The following is a 21,937-nucleotide window of genomic DNA, read 5'->3' as shown; positions in this document are numbered from 1 at the left end:
AGGACGTATAGATACGTGCCTGAAAACAGCGCACAATATCTCATCACTGATACCGAGCACCTCTTTGGCTCAGCGCTCGTGTACCGGAATGATACCAGATCGACCAGAGTTCAAATCCCCTCGTTGCTGAAAACTTTTTCTTCATCTTTTAAAGTTTCCTTATTTGTTTATCCTACTATTCCTACTATAATACCAATACTCGTAACATTCACACATATAATACGATATATATAATATCCTTTAAACAATGGGTAAAAAGGAATTGATTACCTCGCGTGGTCACTGTTCTCGTATTTGATAACACAATATTTATTCTTATGCCTTAACATATAATACGATATTAAATAATACGGTATTCAAACGACAAATCCAAGTTAATTATTATAAATTGAGCATATTTCTTTCTCAAAGGAATGCTTAATATTATACATATTTTATGTTACATAATCGTTTGAAATGTTCGTTGCTAGAAGGATCCTCTAAACACGTTCGCATTCTAACGTTTCTAAAGTGGAAGACCAAGGTAAATTTGTGCCCAAGATAATGTTTTTTACCTTCGATAAAACGTGTGATCATTTTTATTTATCGTTCTTTGCGTATCACAAATCTATAGAATATTCACAGAAAATTCCGTTGTTTCTTTTCGCTATAATATCTCTCGCTAAACAGTTCACTGTGCGATTTCCAAAATTCTCCAAATTTCCTTCCCTTCCATATGCAAGGGTGTTTCGTTACACAAGATGGACACTTTGGAGCGCGGTTTTTATAAGTTAAAATAAACCAAAAATCAAGAATCACGTTAACTATTTCGCGGTTTCGTAGAAATGTTCCTTGATTTCAACTTTATTTCGACTCGTAGCTCGCTAAAATAGTCACTGCATATTTTTCAACACCGCATATATTGTCTATTATCTGTTTATTAAAATCTACCGTAACTGCGAACCGCTTGCTGCTTATCATACACATTCCACTCACTCGACTTTTACAGTTTTTATAATACTACGAAGTACAGATCAAACAATTCATCGACATAACTGCGTTTATATTATTTATACACACACGCGTACGTACGTATGTATGTATGTATATAAGATTTACTGTTCCGTATAATTATCGTTAAAAAACCATATAAAAAGCTTCGTATTTTCCGATCCACACTTTATATTTCCTTTTCCGCGTGATTTGATATTTTCCAGCAAGGTCACGGATTGATCACTATCCCAATGTTTACTTCGGGAGCGCACTTTCTTTCATATTGTTCCTAAACGAGGACGGACGTTTCAATTTACCGTTTGCTTTTCATGATTATCGTTCGTCTCGTCACTCTTCCACAGAACAAGCCCGTGATGAAGATTAGTCCGATCATTGTCAACGCAACGATCATAAAATATTTTCTGGCTGGGGACCGGTTCACGGTCGAGTATAGTTCTCCTATCGAGTTTGGCCTGTCCAACTGAAAACGAACGAATAAACTTGTTATTATGTTCATTAGGGTCGCTCTTATTTACGACTTTATAAATTCCAAAAGAATTTATAACGGGAAAACCTGCCTCAAATGGATTAAACACTAAAATCATTAATTTAATGTTCGTAAAATCGTTTTTCTCGTAAAACAAACGGTTTTCGAAAGTAATACGACATAAAAGACGCAGCTTGTCCGGATCTACAGGTTTTGTCTAACATACTTTTCGACGTGGCCAATAGTTTCGAAGATATTCGAGAAAAACAAATATACGAGCATTTTAAATTGATTGTTTTACCTTCACCGCGTTTCTGAACATCTCTATTCTGGTGATGAGCATTTTATAGCAGTCGGGTTGCAGCGATTTATTGGCGTCCTCCATTACATTTTGAAGACACATGATATCTAAAAAAGTAATAATAATCTCACACAAAGTCCATTCAATTTCTAAATTAAATTATTAATTGTCCAACTTACGTTTCCCTCCGCCTTGAGGAACGTCGCTGCAGTATTTGCTAACGTCGATAGCACATGCTCGTTGCAATAAAGGATCCGCGTTAATGTCTGCCCGTCTCTGTTCTATCAGAGCAGCAATTTCAAGGCGACACTCCTCCTTCATGTCTCTGTTCCCAGAATTAAACTCAATCTTCAAACATTCCTCCACCGCGCCGGGCTCGTTCTCGTCTGCTCTGCATATCGTCTCGATCTAATACAAATAAACAATTATACATACTTCAGCAGTAAAGAATTTCATTGCGAATAAACAATTAGTACATTCTTTAGCGAAGAATTTCATTGACAATACGTACCTCGTGCACGCATAGCGTAGCGAGCAATGGGTTCAAGTGATAATTCATAGCTGCCTCCCTCAGAATACTTGTTATCTGATGTTTGCACCTGGTCTGGAGCTTCGCTTCTCGAAACTTGATCTTCAAACACTTAATCACCTTCCCCTCCAGCTCCTTATCGGTCGGTTCGTGTATCAGAACCTGAAACAATTAATAACAAATAAAATACAATTCATGTACACCGCACTTGTTCACAGAACTCACCTCTTTGCAGTGCTTGTTGATGTCGGAGGAGCACGAAGCTTGCAGCGCAGGGTTGAACCTGTAATCTGTGTTCTGCTCGATCATTCGTCGAATGACTATGTTCTTACACTTCTCGTCGAAAGTAGGCTCGTCTCTGTATCTCTTCAGACAATCCAGTGTCTGCGAACGACTCACATCGTGGCAATACTGTCTCACCATCATCCGACAAGTATTTAATAAAGCGAAGTCGCTGGAGCTGTCTTGGAACTCCTGTTTCCTCACTTTAAACAGCTGCTTGTGACACGCGTCGGATAATTTCGATTTGTGCGCTGCCAGACACTCGAGAATCTAAGACAATGTTTTAATATATCATTCTGATAGATAAAATTCATAACTTTATTACCTGCGAGTTGCCAGCCTCCACGTTGAAGCAGTACTGCTTCACATCGTCCGCGCACTGCGATTGCAGGACAGGATCGAAGTGAATGTTCTCTCTCTGCTGGTACAGTTGCGCTCTCAACTGCTGCCTGCAATCTTTAGGTATGCGGTGCTGCGTGTCCTTCATTATATCTCCCTGCACCGTTGCGCTCAAACACTCTATCACCTCCGCTTTAGTTTTAGACCTGAGCGAAGCATCCAGTACGCGTACATGTCTCATAAATGTCTCATCATCAAATCGAATATTGAATATCACTTACTTCGGACACCATCTCTTCACGGAGGGTCTGCAGGCTTCCTTGAATTTGTACGTGAAGTGGTAATTCTTCAACGATATCAGCTGGAAGTGCTCCACTGCTGCTTTGCACTTGTTGTCGGAGCGCACGTCCAGATCGTTCTTGTGCTCTATCAAACACTCCATCATGTCCCCTTCGTCTTTTCCATATTTCAACACTTCCTGTTATCGATGAAATTTGTTATTTAAAAGATACTGTTACATATTTAACAGAAATTCTACCTCGCAGTGGCGTTCCATGATGTGCTGGCAGGCTGCAGAGATTATCGGATTCAGCTCGACGCGTTCCGCTTGCTCCTCGGTGAAATTGCCAACCGCTAGCTTGCAGTTCTTGCTCAAGCTGCGAGTAAAACGAACAAATTAGAAGATCCACTTGTTACGCAGTTAAAATACAACACGCTACCTGTCTAGATTATCCTGAAGGCACAGTATTTCTTCTCCCTTCGCAGTCTTGTCGTAACAATACGTCGCTAGCTCATTCAGGCAGACCTCCTCGATCTCCGGCTGCAAGTCTACGTTCACAGCTCGTTGCCTCATTATGCGTCTGATCTCTTCCAGACACTCTGTTCGCAGCTGCAACAACAAACACTTGAAATTCCAATTTCTAAGTACGTACAATTCACTTACCGTCATGTTCTTCTGAGGATGGTACGCGTGTCTGTACAAGCACGGCAGGATCAGAGGTCCTCTTTCCGGGTCCATCTGCCTCCCGTCGCTGGCCCAAGCGTTCCTCGCGTGGCACAAACGAGCTGCGTCGAATTTACACGTTCTGTACAACTGTGGATCCAACTTGAAATCTCGAGCTACAAAGTACTGTATCTGAACCAGAGCGGTTTCGCAGGCTTCCGTCATTCTGTTGGTACCGAGCTGCTCCATCAGGCAGGATATCACTCTGGCGTCGCCTCCGTGCACCTAAATTCAAACATGATTGCGAACATGACGGTTTCGAGTCCATCAACTTAATCTGGGATCCTTACATCTCTGCAAGCTAAGTTAACCACGGGCTGGCACTGCTCTCGCAGGATTGGGTCGATCCTCCAGTCCTCCCCGGCGTCCGCTTCCATAATCAGTTCTTCCAGCTGTTAACAACAAATTACGATTAATCGGTTTAACTTGGAAGGGACTGAAGACATTTAAAAAGAACTTCAAGGTTAAGTTGAAGCACAGTTCCAAATTAAATTAATAACTTTTTTGAAACCGTTTCCCATAGAAAACAGTTCATACCGCTTTCTGGCACTTGCTGAACACCCTGGACTTCTTCCTTCTGGGTCTGGTGTGCTCCATCAGACAGTGAATCGTAGTGCCACCAACTTCCAGACCATTGCAAAACATTGTAATATCACTGGCACAACCATCGACTATCTCTGGAGACAGCCTGTAGTCCTCCATCAGAAGCTTCCTGTGGTCGAACATCTCAGCCTGGCAGGTGGCGTCAATCTTGGTTCCATTCTTGACCACTGACTCCAAACACAGAAGGATCTGCGCTAGCCTAATGTTCTTGTCTTCGGAGGATCTCCTGCAGCGATTGCTGCGTATGTCCTCTTTGCAAGCCTTCACCAGCCCTTTGCTGACTCGATAGTCTGACGCTATCAATTTTCCTCTCCTCGCCAGCTGCTCCTGGCACAATCCAGTCATAGATCTATCCGTCTTGTGCTGCATCAGACATTTGTACACCTGACCGCTGCCCGGTCTCACATTCGGACAGAACTTTATGCGATCCTGCTCGCAGGCCAGGTACAACTGGCGATCCAGCTCCACGTTCTCCGCTTGGATCTCGGACACGTGCAGAATGTGTCGTTTACATTGCAACTGCAGATCGTTCACGTGCTCCTGCAGACAAGCCAACACTTGTCCTTGGGATATATCTCTATACGGTTGCACCTTGTCACAGTTGAACTTGATTATGTCGCTCTCGCAGTCAGAGGAGAACGGAGTTATGATCCTGAAGTCGCTGAATGCGATCCATTCTAGTCTCTGAATGTACGTGATGCAGTCAGGGTCCTTGACTTTCTCGCGTTTGTCGATTAGACAGGATAAATATGCTCCATGCTTGTTGTCGGATGTTGAGCAGTCCAGATCGTCCAGCTCCTTGCCACAAGTTTTCTTTGCCAGGCGTTCTATGTTTAGGTTGTTGGTGATGTTCAAGATGTAGGCCCAAATCGCTTGGCGACATTCGTCGTCGATGCTGGATACTTCGGTTGGCTGGGGAACAGAGAGCATAATTCATATAACATCTCGTATAAAATCTACGATTTTATATACTAAACGAATAATTCGTATAAAATCGTATAAAAACGTAAAAATCGTATAAAAATTCGGTTTTCCAGTAAAACGGTATTTTTACTGTACTGAACAGGTAAGGGTACGTACCTTGAAGGTTTGAATGCATTCTAGCAAAGTTAACTCGTCGTTATTTATATTTATATCGTTGCACAGCCGACTCAAGTTTTGCCGACATTTGGGAGGTAAATAATTGAGCACACTCGTTCGTTTAACCCTGACGAGGCTGTCAACTGAATTGCTGAACAGCCAGGTTATACTCGGCACAACGTCGCCGCTGTTCTCGGACGCATCTTTGATATAAGTTCTTGATAATTGAGCACAATTTAGCACCGACAAATGTATCGTAATCACGAGTAGAATGCTTTTCAAGTTCGTCATATATTCCATCCTCCTCGGCAAGCAGGATTTCTTCAATCAGAACTGATCATCCATATACACATTACGATTCTATGGAATCGTTCACTGAAAGTGACGTCTGTTCTTCTTTTTATTTCGTTGAGTTTTTTTATTTGAAAATTTTTCTTACTCTTTGCGCGATGTCAGCGGCATGAATAATGTAAATACTTTTGCGACTTGTTGGATAAAAGCGAACTTTGCACGGATACAGAGGGGAGATTGCGAATGGATACATATGGATATGCGTGTGTTCGTACTTCGTATTGCCACTAGAGATGGGATGAACTGCTCATTCCGAATCACTTGTGATTCGATCACGTTCGTTCTAAATCACGATGTTTTTTCACAGTGATTCGTGATTTTTCGTGATCGCTACTGATTGGTGGAGAGCATAGGAACATAACTGTTCTTGGTCACTCTATATAGAAGTCTATATTCTCGGGACATGTTACATAATAAAAAATAAATACAAAAATACATATAAGTTATATCGCATAAAGGCAAACATTGAATATTGAATAAATTAATAATTAGTAATAACTAATGCCTATGAATTATAAAAGAAAGTTCAGTTTAAAATTTTTTCAAACTTAAGCCTTGTGAAATATTTTATATTGTGTGGTATGTTGTATATAATATATAAAAGATATACTTACAAATGTATAAAAACTTAACATAAATAAGTAGTATAATTTAAATAGAAACAAAAATATGAAAAATTAGTAAATATATTTATGTGTTATATAAACAATATGTAATATAAGAATATATAAAAATACACTTAACCTAAAAAGCAAAATAAAAATCTACTTATGTGTAACAAGCTATAATAAACTATGCGTAACAAACTATAATAAACTATGTATAACAAACTATAACTATATGTATAACGAAGTATCTATATTAAATAATAATAAACTATTTATGTGTTATGATTTAAGAACAAAAGCATTGATAATTTTTCGGCTTTTAGTCGATTTCTTTTTTCGTTTAATATTAATCCTGCTTTAGAAAAAATACGTTCGCATGGAACTGACGTTGCGACGACACAAAATAATCTTTCGATCAATTTCCTTAGTAATGGGAATTGATGTTGGTGATCTTGCCACCAAATTAATGGGTCCCCAGATCTATTGTAAAATTCGATCCTTAAATACTGGTCTATTTCAAACAATATTTTTGTTTCTAGCGAAACCATTTCTGGACTATTTTTGTTTACATTTTCTTCTAGTATGGCCCATATTGATAATTCATTTTCTATACAAATGCTTTGTACTTCTGGATCTGCTACATCATTTTCCTGTTGCATGGTAATATTTGAATCATTTATTAACAAGTTTATTATATCTATTTTAATTTTTTCTACTTGTTGTGTAGAAAAAAATGCATTCTTAAACCGTGGGTCTAAAAATGTACTTGTTTGTAATAGTTTGTATTACTATGTTGTCTTTTATATCTCTGAATCTGTTATCAATATTAGTTTGAATGTTCTGTAATATTAATTGTGTGTTCATTGAAAAATCTTTATCTTTTAATTTGATACATATATTATGTAATCCAGAAATAATTGGAATTATGATTGAAGCTGTAGTGTACTTTTCTCCACTAATCACTTTTGTTGCAGATTCTATTGGTTGTAAAATTACAGCAAGTTCATGTAATATTTCCCATTCCGCGTTGGAAATTTGTGGTAAATTCCTGTTAAGGAGGGCCATCGTAACTTTAACTGGTTCTTCCAGGAAAATCAATCTGTCTATCATTGCATATGTGGAGATCCATCTAGTCGGTACGTCAAGTATTAATGTATGTGCATCTCTACCTGCTGTTACTTGATAATTTTTTCATTTTTCTGCAGCTGTGGTGCTTTTTTTAAAATGTTTAACTATTGTTCTAATATTGTTCAGTAATAAATTTAATGCGTCATTATTTAAACTAGATTTAACTATTAAATTTAGATTATGTGCAAAGCATGAAATATGTGTCCAATTGCAGTGATACATACATTATTGCATTTTTCATGTTTGAGGCATTATCAGTCGTGGCAAAATTAATTTTGTTTAAAATTCCCCAATTCTTGCATGTTATTTTCAAATTATTTGCAATGTTTTCACTAGTATGGGACCCAATAATTTGGGTACAACCTAGAAGTATTGATTCTAATTTAAAATTATGCACAAAATGCGCGGTTACTGCCATAAAACTGTCTACATTTTGTGACGTCCACGTGTCAGTCGTTATGCAGATTTGAATGGATTTTTTTAATTTTTCAATGCATATATTTTTGCATTCTTGAAAGCGCAGCGGTATTAATGATTTTGAAATCAATTTTCTGTCCGGAAATGTATAACTCGGATTTAAAATTTTTATAAATGCTTTAAAACCTCTTTCTTCAACTATTCTAAACGGTTGTAAATTGTGTACAAACAAATCTAACAATTTTTCATCTATTTGTTTTCGATATGCTGTAGTCAGTCTTTTTGATATAAATGAAGTCATGTGTTGTTGCCTGTTTAAATTTATAATGTGTCCAGATGTTGCAGGCGGTAATGAGGAAGCAGTGCTCGGTCCAGGTTGACAAATTTGTGGATCATCAGGGTTGTCTCTAGATTCCGGTGACTGCGATAGAAGATCACCTGTTGATTGTAATGGCTGAAAGAAATGGAATCATTAGAAAATATATTTTGCAATCAATAGATGCTATACATGAAAGAGCTCTCAGGAAAGTGTATCTAGATTTAAGATAATTAAGGTAATATGTGAAAACAAAAATAGATATTTTTATAGCATTTTTACATCTTTTTAATTTTAGTTTACATGTATTAATATGCACATACATATGTAGCGTTAAAATGAAGGTAACAATATTTACCGTGTCTTATGAATAGTTTAGCATACCTGATTTGTTGTTTGTCTCCATGTTAATGAGATGGTGGGATGAACTGCCTTCAAATGTCTTTTTAAATTAGTACTGGTTGTCTTATAAGACAATTTTTTCTTGCAGATTTTGCAAATAGCATATCCGCTATTGTTTATTTGTGTGAAGAAATTCCACAAATCACATCCTCTGGTTTGCACAGACATCGTACTGCAGATACTGTCTCTCAGAGCTCGAGAATGAATGAAATGAATCTCTGCACGAGGAAAGGATCTCTAATCTATAACATCTCACCCCTTGTTTATTTTATCTCAAGTGGCGTTGACTCGCTTCGTTAGAAAAGATATAGCAGTATTTTATAAGAAACTAATTCATTTTGGAACTATGTTCGTTACAGTATTCTATATCCTTATATTTTTAATTTAAAATAAGAGCATACAAATATATGTACTATAAATTTAATTTATTAGACTTAGATTTTATATATTACGCGAGAGTATATAGATATATAAAAATATTGTAAAGAGAAGTATGTATCGCGTTTATTGTAAGCGTTTTGATTTATTGAAAAAAAGCTATTCGTGATAACATTTATTCATTCATTGTAAGGTAGCTCGTTATAGGATACCTCTCTTACTATGTACTATATACATATCCATTTTCAGTTATATATACTTTTTAAAAATGAATTGTATATAAATATAGAATATTTTAATAATATTATATTTTATAAATATATTATATTTTTATATATGCTGATAATTGTAAAAATGTCAATCTATACTTTATACATGTTGTATTTTTTATTTATTTTGTTACATATGTTACATATTTACAAATGATATCTTTTATATATTCTAAATATCTATTCATAGCACTACATAGTAATAATTAACATAATTATAGTGTAACTGAAACTAAAAATTGGGGATATAATAAAGAAACATACAACCATGAAATTACAGGTTCTTGTATTAAACGACAATTTGATTCTTATACAGATTCAAGAAATTGATGTATTATTTGATATGCATGATGTAATTTAAGATTAAGTGATTAATAAAATTGAACTGTATCCAAAGTTATCCTGTATGTATATAGATTGAGAAATATATTATTACTATATACAATTAATTGCTATCACTTTTTGTATATAATAGCTGAGATTCTTTAAGAATAGTAACCGAACACTTGAAAAATGTTTTAATTAGAAGCTGGAAGATTTAGATTTTGTATGCTAATGGTTTATATATATGTATACATCATTTACTAATTTACCACCTTATAGGACATATATAGAGATCACTAATATATGTTCACAGAATTTTGTTATTCAAAATTATTGGATGCGAAACGAGTTCAAACATATTCAATATGATGTAAAAACGTACATTACATACTATTTGCGAGGAAAAAGATATTGTAAAAGATCGATTTGCTATAATTGTACGTTATATACATAATGTATGTCACATAACATAGAGATGAGAATAAATATTAAGTTACATATATACATATATATATATATTCATACATTATTAAGTAACGTATTCGGTATTTAAATAAGAAATTGTCTATACCTTTCTACTAACTACATAAATAACACAATATTTTAACTCAAAGATGAAGAATTACTATGACTTGAGATAAAAAAGTTAGGATCACAGTCGTGATCGTGAAATAATCACGATCTACGAATTATCATTATTCATACATCATTATATTGTCTGGTATTGGTATTTAAATAAGAAATTGTCTATACCTTTCTACTAATTACATAAATAATACCATTTTTTAACACAAAGATGACGAAGTACTATGACTCGGGATAAAAAAGTTAGAATCACAGTCGTGATCATGAAACAATCACGAGCGTGATCGTGATTCTGCGATCACTGTGATAAATCAACGTTAGTGATTTTGAACGCCATCTCTAACCACACTGCGACGTAATTGTAAATGTGATAGAGTCGATATATAATCATCGGTAATCGACAGAGTCGATAGACCACCTATCGAAAGCAATCGACTACATCGGCAATCGATAGTTCTCCGCCACTAACCCACAACGACAGTCTCGATCACTTTGATCACTTTGATTTACTTTTTCTCGATAAGTTCGATTAAAATGAATCCACCCGATAAATCCACACATACTCGCTTTAAACCATGAAACAACCGGGTACAACAATCACAAATCTATTATCTGAAAGCCAGTCGAAAGGAAAATGAATAATAGCGACAAGTCTCGATTGCTGATAAATGGAAATTCGACTTAATGAAAAGTGACACATTTGTACAGGGGAGAAGAGCCGTGACCCACGAGGCTTCTGAAAGGTTTAAAAATAGTTTAAAAATAGTTGGTAATGAAGTACCAAATAATTTCTCATAAATTACTGTTCCAAGATAGTCTACACGAAATCTTCTCCCGTAGGAAAGTAAATTTCGACGTGTTATTCACGATCAACTGAAAAAATATGGCATCGAAAGTTACGGTGTCCCAGGCTCTGGGCACGGACGGCAGTGATTTCAATCACAGACTAAAAATTGCCATTCATTATCAAGTCAGGTAATTCATAGAAACTCGCATAACACGATCTCTCTATTTCTCTTTCTCATTCAAAACTGTTTTCTATCAATTTCGAAGACAAATCACAAATACTGTTCGTTTTAGCGCAACAAACAAATCAAGACTGAAATATTGCATATTTTTTCACTATCTTCTTTTCTTCGTTATGCTTGCCAAACTGTCCGCCGACATTCTAGATCATCTGGACATATTTATACTAGAGATCGAGGAGCTACAAGTGCCCCAGGTAAACATGCCTCACCAGATTTCTTATGGGAACGTGTAAAACAAACTTCTCTGTTGCAGCCCCTGTGTTGGGAGTATATATGGTGTTCCAGTCTGTTGTTGAGTTTCTTCGCTCTGTCCGCCGTCAAGAGAAACAGAGTTAAAACACTGCGACAGTACATGATAGGCATCGTTTTACTAGGATACGGTCCGCTCTTGTACGCGGTCGTATATTACTTCAAGGATGTCTGGAAGTATCTCACTCTCGGCAAGTCGGAGGAGATCCACCTGTGGCAGGTATTAATATACTGCGGAGCTTGATGCGTTCACAGGAACGTTGAGTAGGGAAATTGAAAGTTTCAGCTATTAAAATCATTACAGGAAGAAGTAACATTCAATTTAGCTTCTGTTTCTTGCGATCGATGCGGAGAATTTTTGAAATTGATGAAAATTGAACGTTTCAGGAGCTGCCGTACGGTTTACTGTGGTACGCATTCATACTGTTGGCCTCTCAGGTTCATTCGTTCTCTCTGTACTTCTCGTGGAACCTGTTGGTAGCCTGGAAAACGCGAGGAACAAAGAAAACCGATTAACGGAGACGAAAACACGTTTCTAGATAATCGAAGCATATCTGTGAATATTGTTAATCGTACATATTTTTATTTGTAATAAAGAAAAGATTCGTATATACACGGTTTTTCGAAGGAAATTGAAACGAGAGCATTGCTGTTCATGTATGTAAACAAGTGTGTATAATATTATAGGATATACTATATGTATATTATACAATTATACAGAAATCCGTCACGCACGTTGAATTGTTTTCTTGTACGAAGAGAGTTCTAAGAACATTTATCGTTTGGGTATAAAGAAAGAATTTTAATTTTGCACGCACAGTATGTATAATTTTAAAGAATTTCAATTCAATTTGAATTTCAAAAATCTTGCAACACTTGAGACTGAAATAACTAGCCCCTTAAAAATTCTCTAGCGTCACAGAAAATCGTACCAGTAGATGGCCTATCGATCGCCGTTCATAGACTTACGACGTCAACGTATAGTGATCGTACGAAGACCACTGATATATATACTCCCAGCCAACCAAAAATCTAAATTTGGTCGACCTCCTGTGCGCGCATATGCCGAGCTAGTGTCATCCGTAGGACTAGGGTTTGGACATGGGCATGAGGTCGGCATCAGGTCGGCACGAATCGGCCGAATGTGCCTTTGTGGCAGCACTGTCGCACCGATGTAGCGCATGCCGAATATTACTTCGCCGCCATCTGCCACATTAGTGCGAGCTACGCTCGCTGACGGTGCTGCCCTGTAAAACGCGTTTTACAGGGCAGCACCGTCAGCGAGCGTAGCTCGCACTAATGTGGCAGATGGCGGCGAAGTAATATTCGGCATGCGCTACATCGGTGCGACAGTGCTGCCACAAAGGCACATTCGGCCGATTCGTGCCGACCTGATGCCGACCTCATGCCCATGTCCAAACCCTAGTCCTACGGATGACACTAGCTCGGCATATGCGCGCACAGGAGGTCGTCCAAAATTAAGCCAATCGGGACTTGAGCACCTCCGAGCGTAGATTGGACAATGATTTGCCGATCTGTGCCCTAGGCACGGTTTGCCCAAGGCACGCCTGGTTAGCTGGGCTATCACAGCCTACTCTAGTACTAGCCGTGCTGAACAACGTGGCAACACCGCTTTGTTTACAGATCGGGAGTCCGATTTCCAATACTGGGAGTCTTGTGCTTGGGATTATAATTAACTCTTTTATCATAGAAAATTATGTTAAAATACATAGTTCGTTGTTGATTATGTTTAAACAATGTGTAAATATTCTAACTATGGTAAGTAGAAGTGATATTAAAGCATATTAGTATTTATAAATGCGGTATACATTTTGTGGACTCTCGGAATAGTTTGGTGTTGTGATACATAATATGTGAAATATTTCCAGTGGTTTTAAGAAAATAGAAGCATGAAGCAATGGGAAATCATCTTTGAACTAAAATGCAACATTTGAAAATGAATGAAGGAATATATAAGTCAATAGAAGCCTGAAATAGACGAAATTATTGTGACGAAGTCGAAGAGGTTAAGTGACTGCGTGTATACTGGTGTATACGTCAAAAAGGTTGGGTAAACCGTTACTGAAGAGAAAAGTTGTGCAGGTAATATATTATATTTATTATAATATCGTCTTATAAAGGATAATTTTATAATTGTTGTAAATTTCCTCACCACCCTAGGGGTATTACTGTGTGTATACACTAACATTAATAAAAATTCTTATTAATAATAAAAAAATATAAAAAGAAAATAAATAAACTAAGACAAATAAAAAACTCTGTTGATGCATTAATTAACACATATTAGAAAGAATAAGTTAAATATATCAAAATTAATGCTTTAAAAAAAGTTGAATTAAAAAAAAAATAATTGAAAATTTATGTTCTATTGTGTGTGAAAGTTTTTATTTTACGATGTTTAGAAATGGTATGTGCATTCATTTCTAATTGACTATTATTTATAGTTTTAACATAATCATTTAGTAAAATATTTGAAAAAATTGATAATAATCTAAACAAAATACTGTGATAATCTTTACCACAAATGCATCTATCTAAAAATGCTAAATGGTATATATCTGATTGTATACTAATATATGTTAATTTACATAAAATATGTTTATGATTTTCAGATATTAGAAAATCTGATTCCAAATTAGGAACATTTATTATGGCCTCCATTATTGCACACATGTGAGTAAAAACATTTATTACATCTTCTGTAGGAGTCGAAAGACCACCCCTTTGTAAATGATCAAAATATACATTATTTACAGTTGTTCCTTTATCCTCCACAATTAATAATTTGCATATATCACAATTTAATTTTTTTGCAACAGAATGGGACCCATAACCGGATATATGAATCTTAATGGAATCATCAACAATACAAGTGGATAAATAATCAGTGTCAAAAATTTCTGAAAAACCGCTGACATCAACAGGAGCATCACGAAGATCGTTATCATCGTCGTCGTCGTTGCAAATTTGGAATTTATTTTTTATATCAGCAAAAGAAAACGAACTTGCCGATTTTGAAAACATACGTTTTAATCTAATCTTTTTTTCGGCATGAATTGCTTCATCATATGATACGCATCATTATTTTGATACTCCAATGGTTCGAAATTACAAGCTTTTCTTTATAATTGTTTATCAAATTTAAGAAACCACTAATTAGATCAGAATCAATAAACTCTCTAACTAAATCTTCATGGTTTTCAATTATTCTTTCCCTGCGCTCTATAGGATCTTTTCTTTGTGGTAGCACACGTTTTGATGGCGAATTGGAAAAAATGGAAGGTATTGCATTTTCCATAAGTCTTGGACATCTGAACAAAACATTCTCCAGTACACCGTTAGGAGATGGAATATTCTGATACCTTTGGATATCAGTTTCTGCAAAATGCAGACTACAAACTGCAGAATATTTTGTCGGTGTCCAATTTTTATGGGGAATAGCAGCCATCCATTTTTTCCGCAATTGCTCATCTTTGGGGAATTTAAATATAGAAATATAATTATTTTCTTTAAGAGTAGTATCATAATTTCCCTTACAATTGGGGACACAACAACGCCGTGGCATTATTAACTAATAAATAAGGTATAAAACTTTTGAAAAGAACTATGTAAAACAAATTTTCGGAGAACTCTGTATGTATATGATTTTGTACAAATTTAGATGCTATACTATTAAAATGTTATTGAAATGCATTGAAAGAACAATAGATTGTATTAAGTAAATGTGCTAAAAAGTTAATAAAGAATACTTAGCTCCATTATTGCACGATGTGTACTACACACTGATGAGAACATTTGAAAACTACGCGGGAAACTGAGAGGCCGGTAGGGGAGATTGAGAGTCTGATTCAGTGGGTTGGGTTAGGTATATTGGTATATATATATATATCAATCGGACTCCCGCGTTGTTGCCATTTTTACCTTCAGCACGGCTAGTACTAGAGTAGGCTGTGATACTATGGATACGGTATTCGAGTTTTTTCCAAGTCCCAAATTGAAAGGCACACCTTCTATAAATCTATGGTTGAAGCCGCCTGGCGGTAAACCGATGTACTGTATCCCCCGTACTCCTCACCTCCGTGATTCTCTATACTTTGCCACTTTTATTATTTCGGAGCGTGCTGGCGTGCTGTACTGCTGTTTTCTGGCGTCTTTGGCGAGCGTTATTCATTGTTTATTATGAATTTCGTGTTGTCTACAACTTATTAGGTATGTTACCATCTTTAAGATTTAATATTATAAAGCAGAAAATAATGGAACACAAAAAGCATTACAAGTAGCCTAGCATTTATGTGATTTTGATTATACTCCGTTTCATTACAGTCGATAACCATGGGTAAATGCGTATATTGTGGAAATTTGAGTAATAACAAAAAAAGGCAACATTGCACAGGTTTGTACAAATAATATAATTTCTTTTCAATTTTCAATAGTACTAACTTTTTAAATTTTAATTCCCATATGATAAAACACAGATTTCCACGAAATGCAGCACTGTGTAAACAGTGGGTCAAAATAATAGGTCGGAAAAATTGGATGCCTACAAAAAATAGTTTCTTGTGTTCGGACCATTTTTCTCCAAACTGTTTTAATGTGTATAACAAAATGAAAATTTTAAAAGCGAATTCATTGCCAACTATTTCGACACACCAGGAAATGTTTCGAGAACGTAGCAATATTTTAATAGAAAATAATCATGGAAGTAAGTAACTGTGTCTTAATTAATTTATAATATATTAATGTAATTTAATATGTAATATATCTATATTAAATTAGTGTATGTACTTTGATTTCAGATATTAATGAATCTATTGCGAGAATTGAGGAAATCCCACAAGCGGATATGTGTACAGAACTGATTGACGCTTCTACAAGTAGCAGAGAGAGTTGTATGTTCAAATAAGTTTCAATTACAATACTTCGTTTTATCACATATATTAATCGAGTGATAAAGTTGACAATTTTTCCGTAATATAACAATTTTTGTGACAATATTTTTCATCGTAGTTGACGAAGACAGTTATGAAAAGGTATGTCATGACCACCACTATGCGAACACCCCGAGGAGTACCCTGAAAAAATTAAGAAGCATCCAGCAAAGACTAGGTTCCAGCCAAAAGAGCAACAAATTGTTGAAGCGGAAAGTTAAACACCTACAACTGAAGGTACACTCCTTAAAAGAAGTGGTGAAATGCTTGAAGGAAAAGAAGTTGTTGCCTGACAATGCTTTTTACAACCTTTCGGCTCTCGAGGACACTACATTGCAATTATTCAATCGAATTATAAAAAACAGGAAAGGCAAAGTAAGCAGAGAGAAATACCCTCCAAATTTGCGTGCATTCGCGTTGACAGTACATTTTTACTCTCCGAAAGCTTATTATTATATACGAGAAAAATTTGATCTTGCTTTGCCGCATGAAGACGTTCTTAGAACTTGGTATACCAGTATAGATGCAGAACCCGGTTTTACGGACGAGTCGTTCAATAGTCTAAAAGAAAAGGCAGAGAAATTGAAAGAGAAAGGTGAAAAATTAGTGTGTTCGCTCATGTTTAAGTATCCAATTTCTACATAATACAATAACATTGTATGAATTTTGTATAATTGTATGTAATTAAATTATTATATAGTGTTTTATATAAATATTTATATAAGTTAAGTTAAGTAATAAATGTATTTCAATATTATTATGAGTTTGATTTCATGTAATGCTTCTCTTACAACGTAAGAAATACACACCCATTTACTTTTCCCTTAACTATAACAATGAAGCAAACAACAAACATGTTCACAAATATTTTTAATTCAATTTTGCACTTACTCTTCACTTCATTAATCATTCTTAGTTTCTTTTATATTACATTTATACATTTATTTCACAAATTTCACTTTTGGTTAATTTGTTATAGTTTACGATTAACTTGTGATGTTATAACATACTATTATCACCGACGAGATAATAGTCGTCGGTGCTATTATTTCAATTTTATAAACTTCATTTTTGAAACTTGCGCTATTTCCCTTAATACACCGGTTTACCGCTGGGCGGCGCTGGCATCGAATCCTATGTTCAATTTGGGCTAAAAAGCCGTGCAGCTGGCTTATGGGGGTAGTCTACCCTCGATTTGTAACTAGAAAGGAACTAGAATCTTACTAGAAAAATGGCTCGAAACATGGGTTTGCGCGCTGTCGGTTTTCGTCCTTATTTGAGCAAAGTTTGGGCTGAGTGAGGGCTTATTCTAAAGAGGAAGGTTAAACACACTGCGCTCTGGTTACGAGGTTAACGAGATTATGTTTATAACTAATAATACGAGGGCCCAAAGTAGAGAAAAAATCTAGGAAAAAAAACCAGCACATTTCAATGCATTTTTCTGTCTCCAAAAGACTTTATGACTTATGAGATGACCAGGGCGCAGCGTGTTGAACCTTCCTCTTTAGAATGAGCCCTCACACAGCCCAAACTTTGCTCAAATAAGGACAAAAACCGACAGCGCGCAGACCCACTTTTTCGATCGAAAATCTGGTAAGATTCTAGTTATTTGCTAGATATTTGCTATTTACTAGGATCTTACTAGATTTTCGATCGAAAAAGTGGGTCTGCGCGCTGTCGGTTTTTGTCCTTATTTGAGCAAAGTTTGGGCTGTGTGAGGGCTCATTCTAAAGAGGAAGGTTCAACACGCTGCGCCCTGGTCATCTCATAAGTCATAAAGTCTTTTGGAGACAGAAAAATGCATTGAAATCTGCTGGTTTTTTTTCCTAGATTTTTTCTCTACTTTGGACACTAATATTATTAGTTATAAACATAATCTCGTTGACCTCGTAACCAGGGCGCAGTGTGTTTAACCTTCCTCTTTAGAATAAGCCCTCGCTCAGCCCAAAATTTTCTGAAATAAGGACGAAAACCGACAGCGCGCAAACCCATATTTTCGACCCAAAATCTAGTAAGATTCTAGTTCCTTTCTAGTTACAAATCGAGGGTAGACTACCCCCTTATGGGGCTAGTTTCCCTCGATTTGTAACTAGAAAATACCTAGAATATTACTAGAAAAAGGGGTCGAAACATGGGTTTCGTACTAAACGTTGTTTGACCTTATTAGAACAAATTGTGGGCTGTGTGAGGGCTCATTCGAAAGAGGAAGGTTAGACGCAGCGCGCTTTTCTCACGAGGTTAACGAGATTATGTTAATAACTAATAATATGAGGGCCCAAAGTAGAGAAAAAATCTAGGAAAAAAACCCGCAGATTTCAATGCATTTTCTGTCTCTAAAAGACTTTTTTGACTTATGAGATGAGAAAAGCGCGCTGCGTTGAACCTTCCTCTTTAGAATGAGCCCTCACCCAGCTCAAAATATGCTCGTATAAGGTCAAACAACGTTTAGTTCCGAACCCATTCTTTCTAGTAAGATTCTAGTTATTTGCTAGATATTTGCTATTTACTAGAATCTTACTAGATTTTGGGTCGAAAAAATGGGTTCGGAACTAAACGTTGTTTGACCCTATTAGAACAAATTGTGGGCTGTGTGAGGGCTCATTCGAAAGAGGAAGGTTCAACGCAGCGCGCTTTTCTCATCTCATAAGTCAAAAAAGTCTATTAGAGACAGAAAATGCATTGAAATCTGCGGGATTTTTTCCTAGATTTTTTCTCGACTTTGGGCCATCATATTATTAGTTATTAACATAATCTCGTTAACCTCGTGAGAAAAGCGCGCTGCGTCTATTCTTCCTCTTTCGAATGAGCCCTCACACAGCCCACAATTTGTTCTAATAAGGTCAAACAACGTTTAGTACGAAACCCATATTTTCGACCCAAAATCTAGTAAGATTCTAGGTATTTTCTAGTTACAAATCGAGGGTAGACTAGCCCCTTATGGGGCTAGTCTACCCTCGATTTGTAACTAGAAAATACCTAGAATCTTACTAGATTTTGGGTCGAAAATATGGGTTTGCGGCCAGACGTTGATTGACCTTATTAGAACAAATTGTGGGCTGTGTGAGGGCTCATTCGAAAGAGGAAGGTTCAATGCAGCGCGCTTTTCTCACGAGGTTAACGAGATTATGTTAATAACTAATAATATGATGGCCCAAAGTCGAGAAAAAATCTAGGAAAAAATCCCGCAGATTTCAATGCATTTTCTGTCTCTAATAGACTTTTTTGGCTTATGAGATGAGAAAGGCGCGCTGCGTTGAACCTTCCTCTTTCGAATGAGCCCTCACACAGCCCACAATTTGTTCTAATAGGGTCAATCAACGTCTGGGCGCAGATCCATGTTTCGACCCATTTTTCTAGTAAGATTCTAGTAAATAGCAAATATCTAGCAAATAACTAGAATCCTACTAGAAAAATGGGTCGAAACATGGATCTGCGCCCAGACGTTGATTGACCCTATTAGAACAAATTGTGGGCTGTGTGAGGGCTCATTCGAAAGAGGAAGGTTCAACGCAGCGCGCCTTTCTCATCTCATAAGCCAAAAAAGTCCATTAGAGACAGAAAATGCATTGAAATCTGCGGGATTTTTTCCTAGATTTTTTCTCGACTTTGGGCCATCATATTATTAGATATAAACGTAATCTCGTTAACCTCGTGAGAAAAGCGCGCTGCGTCTAACCTTCCTCTTTCGAATGAGCCCTCACACAGCCCACAATTTGTTCTAATAATGTCAATCAACGTCTGGCCGCAAACCCATATTTTCGACCCAAAATCTAGTAAGATTCTAGGTATTTTCTAGTTACAAATCGAGGGTAGACTACCCCCTTATGGGGGTAGTCCACCCTGGATTTGTAACTAGAAAATACCTAGAATATTACTAGAAAAATGGCTCGAAACATGGGTTTGCTGGTTTTCAGTTAGTGTCCTTATTTGAGCAAATTTTGGGCTGGGTGAGGGCTCATTCGAAAGAGGAAGGTTCACCGCAGGGGGCTCTGGTCATGAGGTTAACGAGAATATGTTTATATCTAATAATATTAGTGTCCAAAGTAGAGTAAACATCTAGGAAAAAAAACCAGCAGATTTCAATGCATTTTTCTGTCTCCAAAAGTCTTTTTGGCTGATGGGATGACCAGAGCCCCCTGCGGTGAACCTTCCTCTTTCGAATGAGCCCTCACCCAGCCCAAAATTTGCTCAAATGAGGACACTAACTGAAAACCAGGAAACCCATGTTTTCGACCCAAAATCTAGTAAGATCCTAGTAAATAGCAAATATCTAGCAAATAACTAGAATCTTACTAGAAAAATGGCTCGAAACATGGGTTTGCTGGTTTTCAGTTAGTGTCCTCATTTGAGCAAATTTTGGGCTGGGTGAGGGCTCATTCGAAAGAGGAAGGTTCACCGCAGGGGGCTCTGGTCATCCCATCAGCCAAAAAGACTTTTGGAGACAGAAAAATGCATTGAAATCTGCTGGTTTTTTTTCCTAGATGTTTACTCTACTTTGGACACTAATATTATTAGATATAAACATATTCTCGTTAACCTCATGACCAGAGCCCCCTGCGGTGAACCTTCCTCTTTCGAATGAGCCCTCACCCAGCCCAAAATTTGCTCAAATAAGGACACTAACTGAAAACCAGCAAACCCATGTTTCGAGCCATTTTTCTAGTAATATTCTAGGTATTTTCTAGTTACAAATCCAGGGTGGACTACCCCCTCAAGGGGGTAGTCTACCCTCGATTTGTAACTAGAAAATACCTAGGATATTACTAGATTTTGGGTCGAAAATATGGGTTTCGTACTAAACGTTGTTTGACCTTATTAGAACAAATTGTGGGCTGTGTGAGGGCTCATTCGAAAGAGGAAGGTTAGACGCAGCGCGCTTTTCTCACGAGGTTAACGAGATTATGTTAATAACTAATAATATGATGGCCCAAAGTAGAGAAAAAATCTAGGAAAAAATCCCGCAGATTTCAATGCATTTTCTGTCTCTAATAGACTTTTTTGACTTATGAGATGAGAAAAGCGCGCTGCGTTGAACCTTCCTCTTTCGAATGAGCCCTCACACAGCCCACAATTTGTTCTAATAGGGTCAAACAACGTTTAGTTCCGAACCCATTTTTTCGACCCAAAATCTAGTAAGATTCTAGTAAATAGCAAATATCTAGCAAATAACTAGAATCTTACTAGAAAGAATGGGTTCGGAACTAAACGTTGTTTGACCTTATACGAGCATATTTTGAGCTGGGTGAGGGCTCATTCTAAAGAGGAAGGTTCAACGCAGCGCGCTTTTCTCATCTCATAAGTCAAAAAAGTCTTTTAGAGACAGAAAATGCATTGAAA

General features: G+C 36.6%; 3 protein-coding genes and 1 long non-coding RNA gene across 9 annotated transcripts; 2 read left to right on the top strand and 2 right to left on the bottom strand.

Moving 5' to 3' along the window:
* Positions 1-285: 285 nt before the first annotated feature.
* On the bottom strand, positions 286-6,188 carry Glg1 (Golgi apparatus protein 1). 2 transcript variants are annotated; one of them, XM_076441588.1, is made up of 13 exons: positions 5,597-6,185; positions 4,451-5,428; positions 4,204-4,305; positions 3,854-4,138; positions 3,630-3,799; positions 3,449-3,566; positions 3,192-3,388; positions 2,897-3,116; positions 2,515-2,841; positions 2,272-2,451; positions 1,940-2,168; positions 1,761-1,867; positions 286-1,453 (listed from the first exon to the last, which is right to left on the bottom strand). In XM_076441588.1, the coding sequence occupies exons 1-13, from the start codon at positions 5,894-5,896 to the stop codon at positions 1,286-1,288; spliced, it is 3,381 nt and encodes a 1,126-aa protein (XP_076297703.1). In that variant the 5' UTR covers positions 5,897-6,185; the 3' UTR covers positions 286-1,285. The 2 variants fall into 2 exon arrangements, with proteins under 2 accessions (XP_076297703.1, XP_076297702.1); XM_076441587.1 differs by having other exon boundaries at positions 3,630-4,138; positions 5,597-6,188.
* Positions 6,168-9,542, top strand: LOC143217383 (uncharacterized). 2 transcript variants are annotated; one of them, XR_013010794.1, is made up of 5 exons: positions 6,168-6,526; positions 7,095-7,215; positions 7,530-7,691; positions 8,437-8,654; positions 8,907-9,542. It is a non-coding gene; the product is annotated as an uncharacterized LOC143217383 (long non-coding RNA). The 2 variants fall into 2 exon arrangements; XR_013010793.1 differs by lacking the exon at positions 6,168-6,526 and having other exon boundaries at positions 6,533-7,215.
* Positions 9,543-10,813: 1,271 nt separating this feature from the next.
* Positions 10,814-12,385, top strand: Jagn (jagunal). Of its 4 annotated transcripts, none has more exons than XM_076441592.1 (5): positions 10,814-11,117; positions 11,215-11,349; positions 11,455-11,596; positions 11,656-11,871; positions 12,039-12,385. In XM_076441592.1, exons 2-5 carry the CDS (start codon positions 11,258-11,260, stop codon positions 12,165-12,167), a joined length of 579 nt encoding a protein of 192 aa, XP_076297707.1. In that variant the 5' UTR covers positions 10,814-11,117; positions 11,215-11,257; the 3' UTR covers positions 12,168-12,385. The 4 variants fall into 4 exon arrangements, with proteins under 4 accessions (XP_076297707.1, XP_076297708.1, XP_076297709.1 ...); XM_076441593.1 differs by having other exon boundaries at positions 10,814-11,139; XM_076441594.1 differs by having other exon boundaries at positions 10,814-11,143.
* A 1,547-nt stretch (positions 12,386-13,932) lies between these two features.
* Positions 13,933-15,935, bottom strand: LOC143216939 (THAP domain-containing protein 1-like). Its single transcript, XM_076440517.1, has one exon. It carries the CDS (start codon positions 15,235-15,237, stop codon positions 14,737-14,739), a length of 501 nt encoding a protein of 166 aa, XP_076296632.1. The 5' UTR covers positions 15,238-15,935; the 3' UTR covers positions 13,933-14,736.
* Positions 15,936-21,937: the final 6,002 nt, after the last annotated feature.

Source organism: Lasioglossum baleicum, chromosome 16 (genome assembly GCF_051020765.1).
Source record: "Lasioglossum baleicum chromosome 16, iyLasBale1, whole genome shotgun sequence".
NCBI classification, from domain to species: Eukaryota; Metazoa; Arthropoda; class Insecta; order Hymenoptera; family Halictidae; genus Lasioglossum; species Lasioglossum baleicum.
Note: the sequence above shows the minus strand (reverse complement) of the source record. Positions and strands in the feature narration are given on the sequence as shown.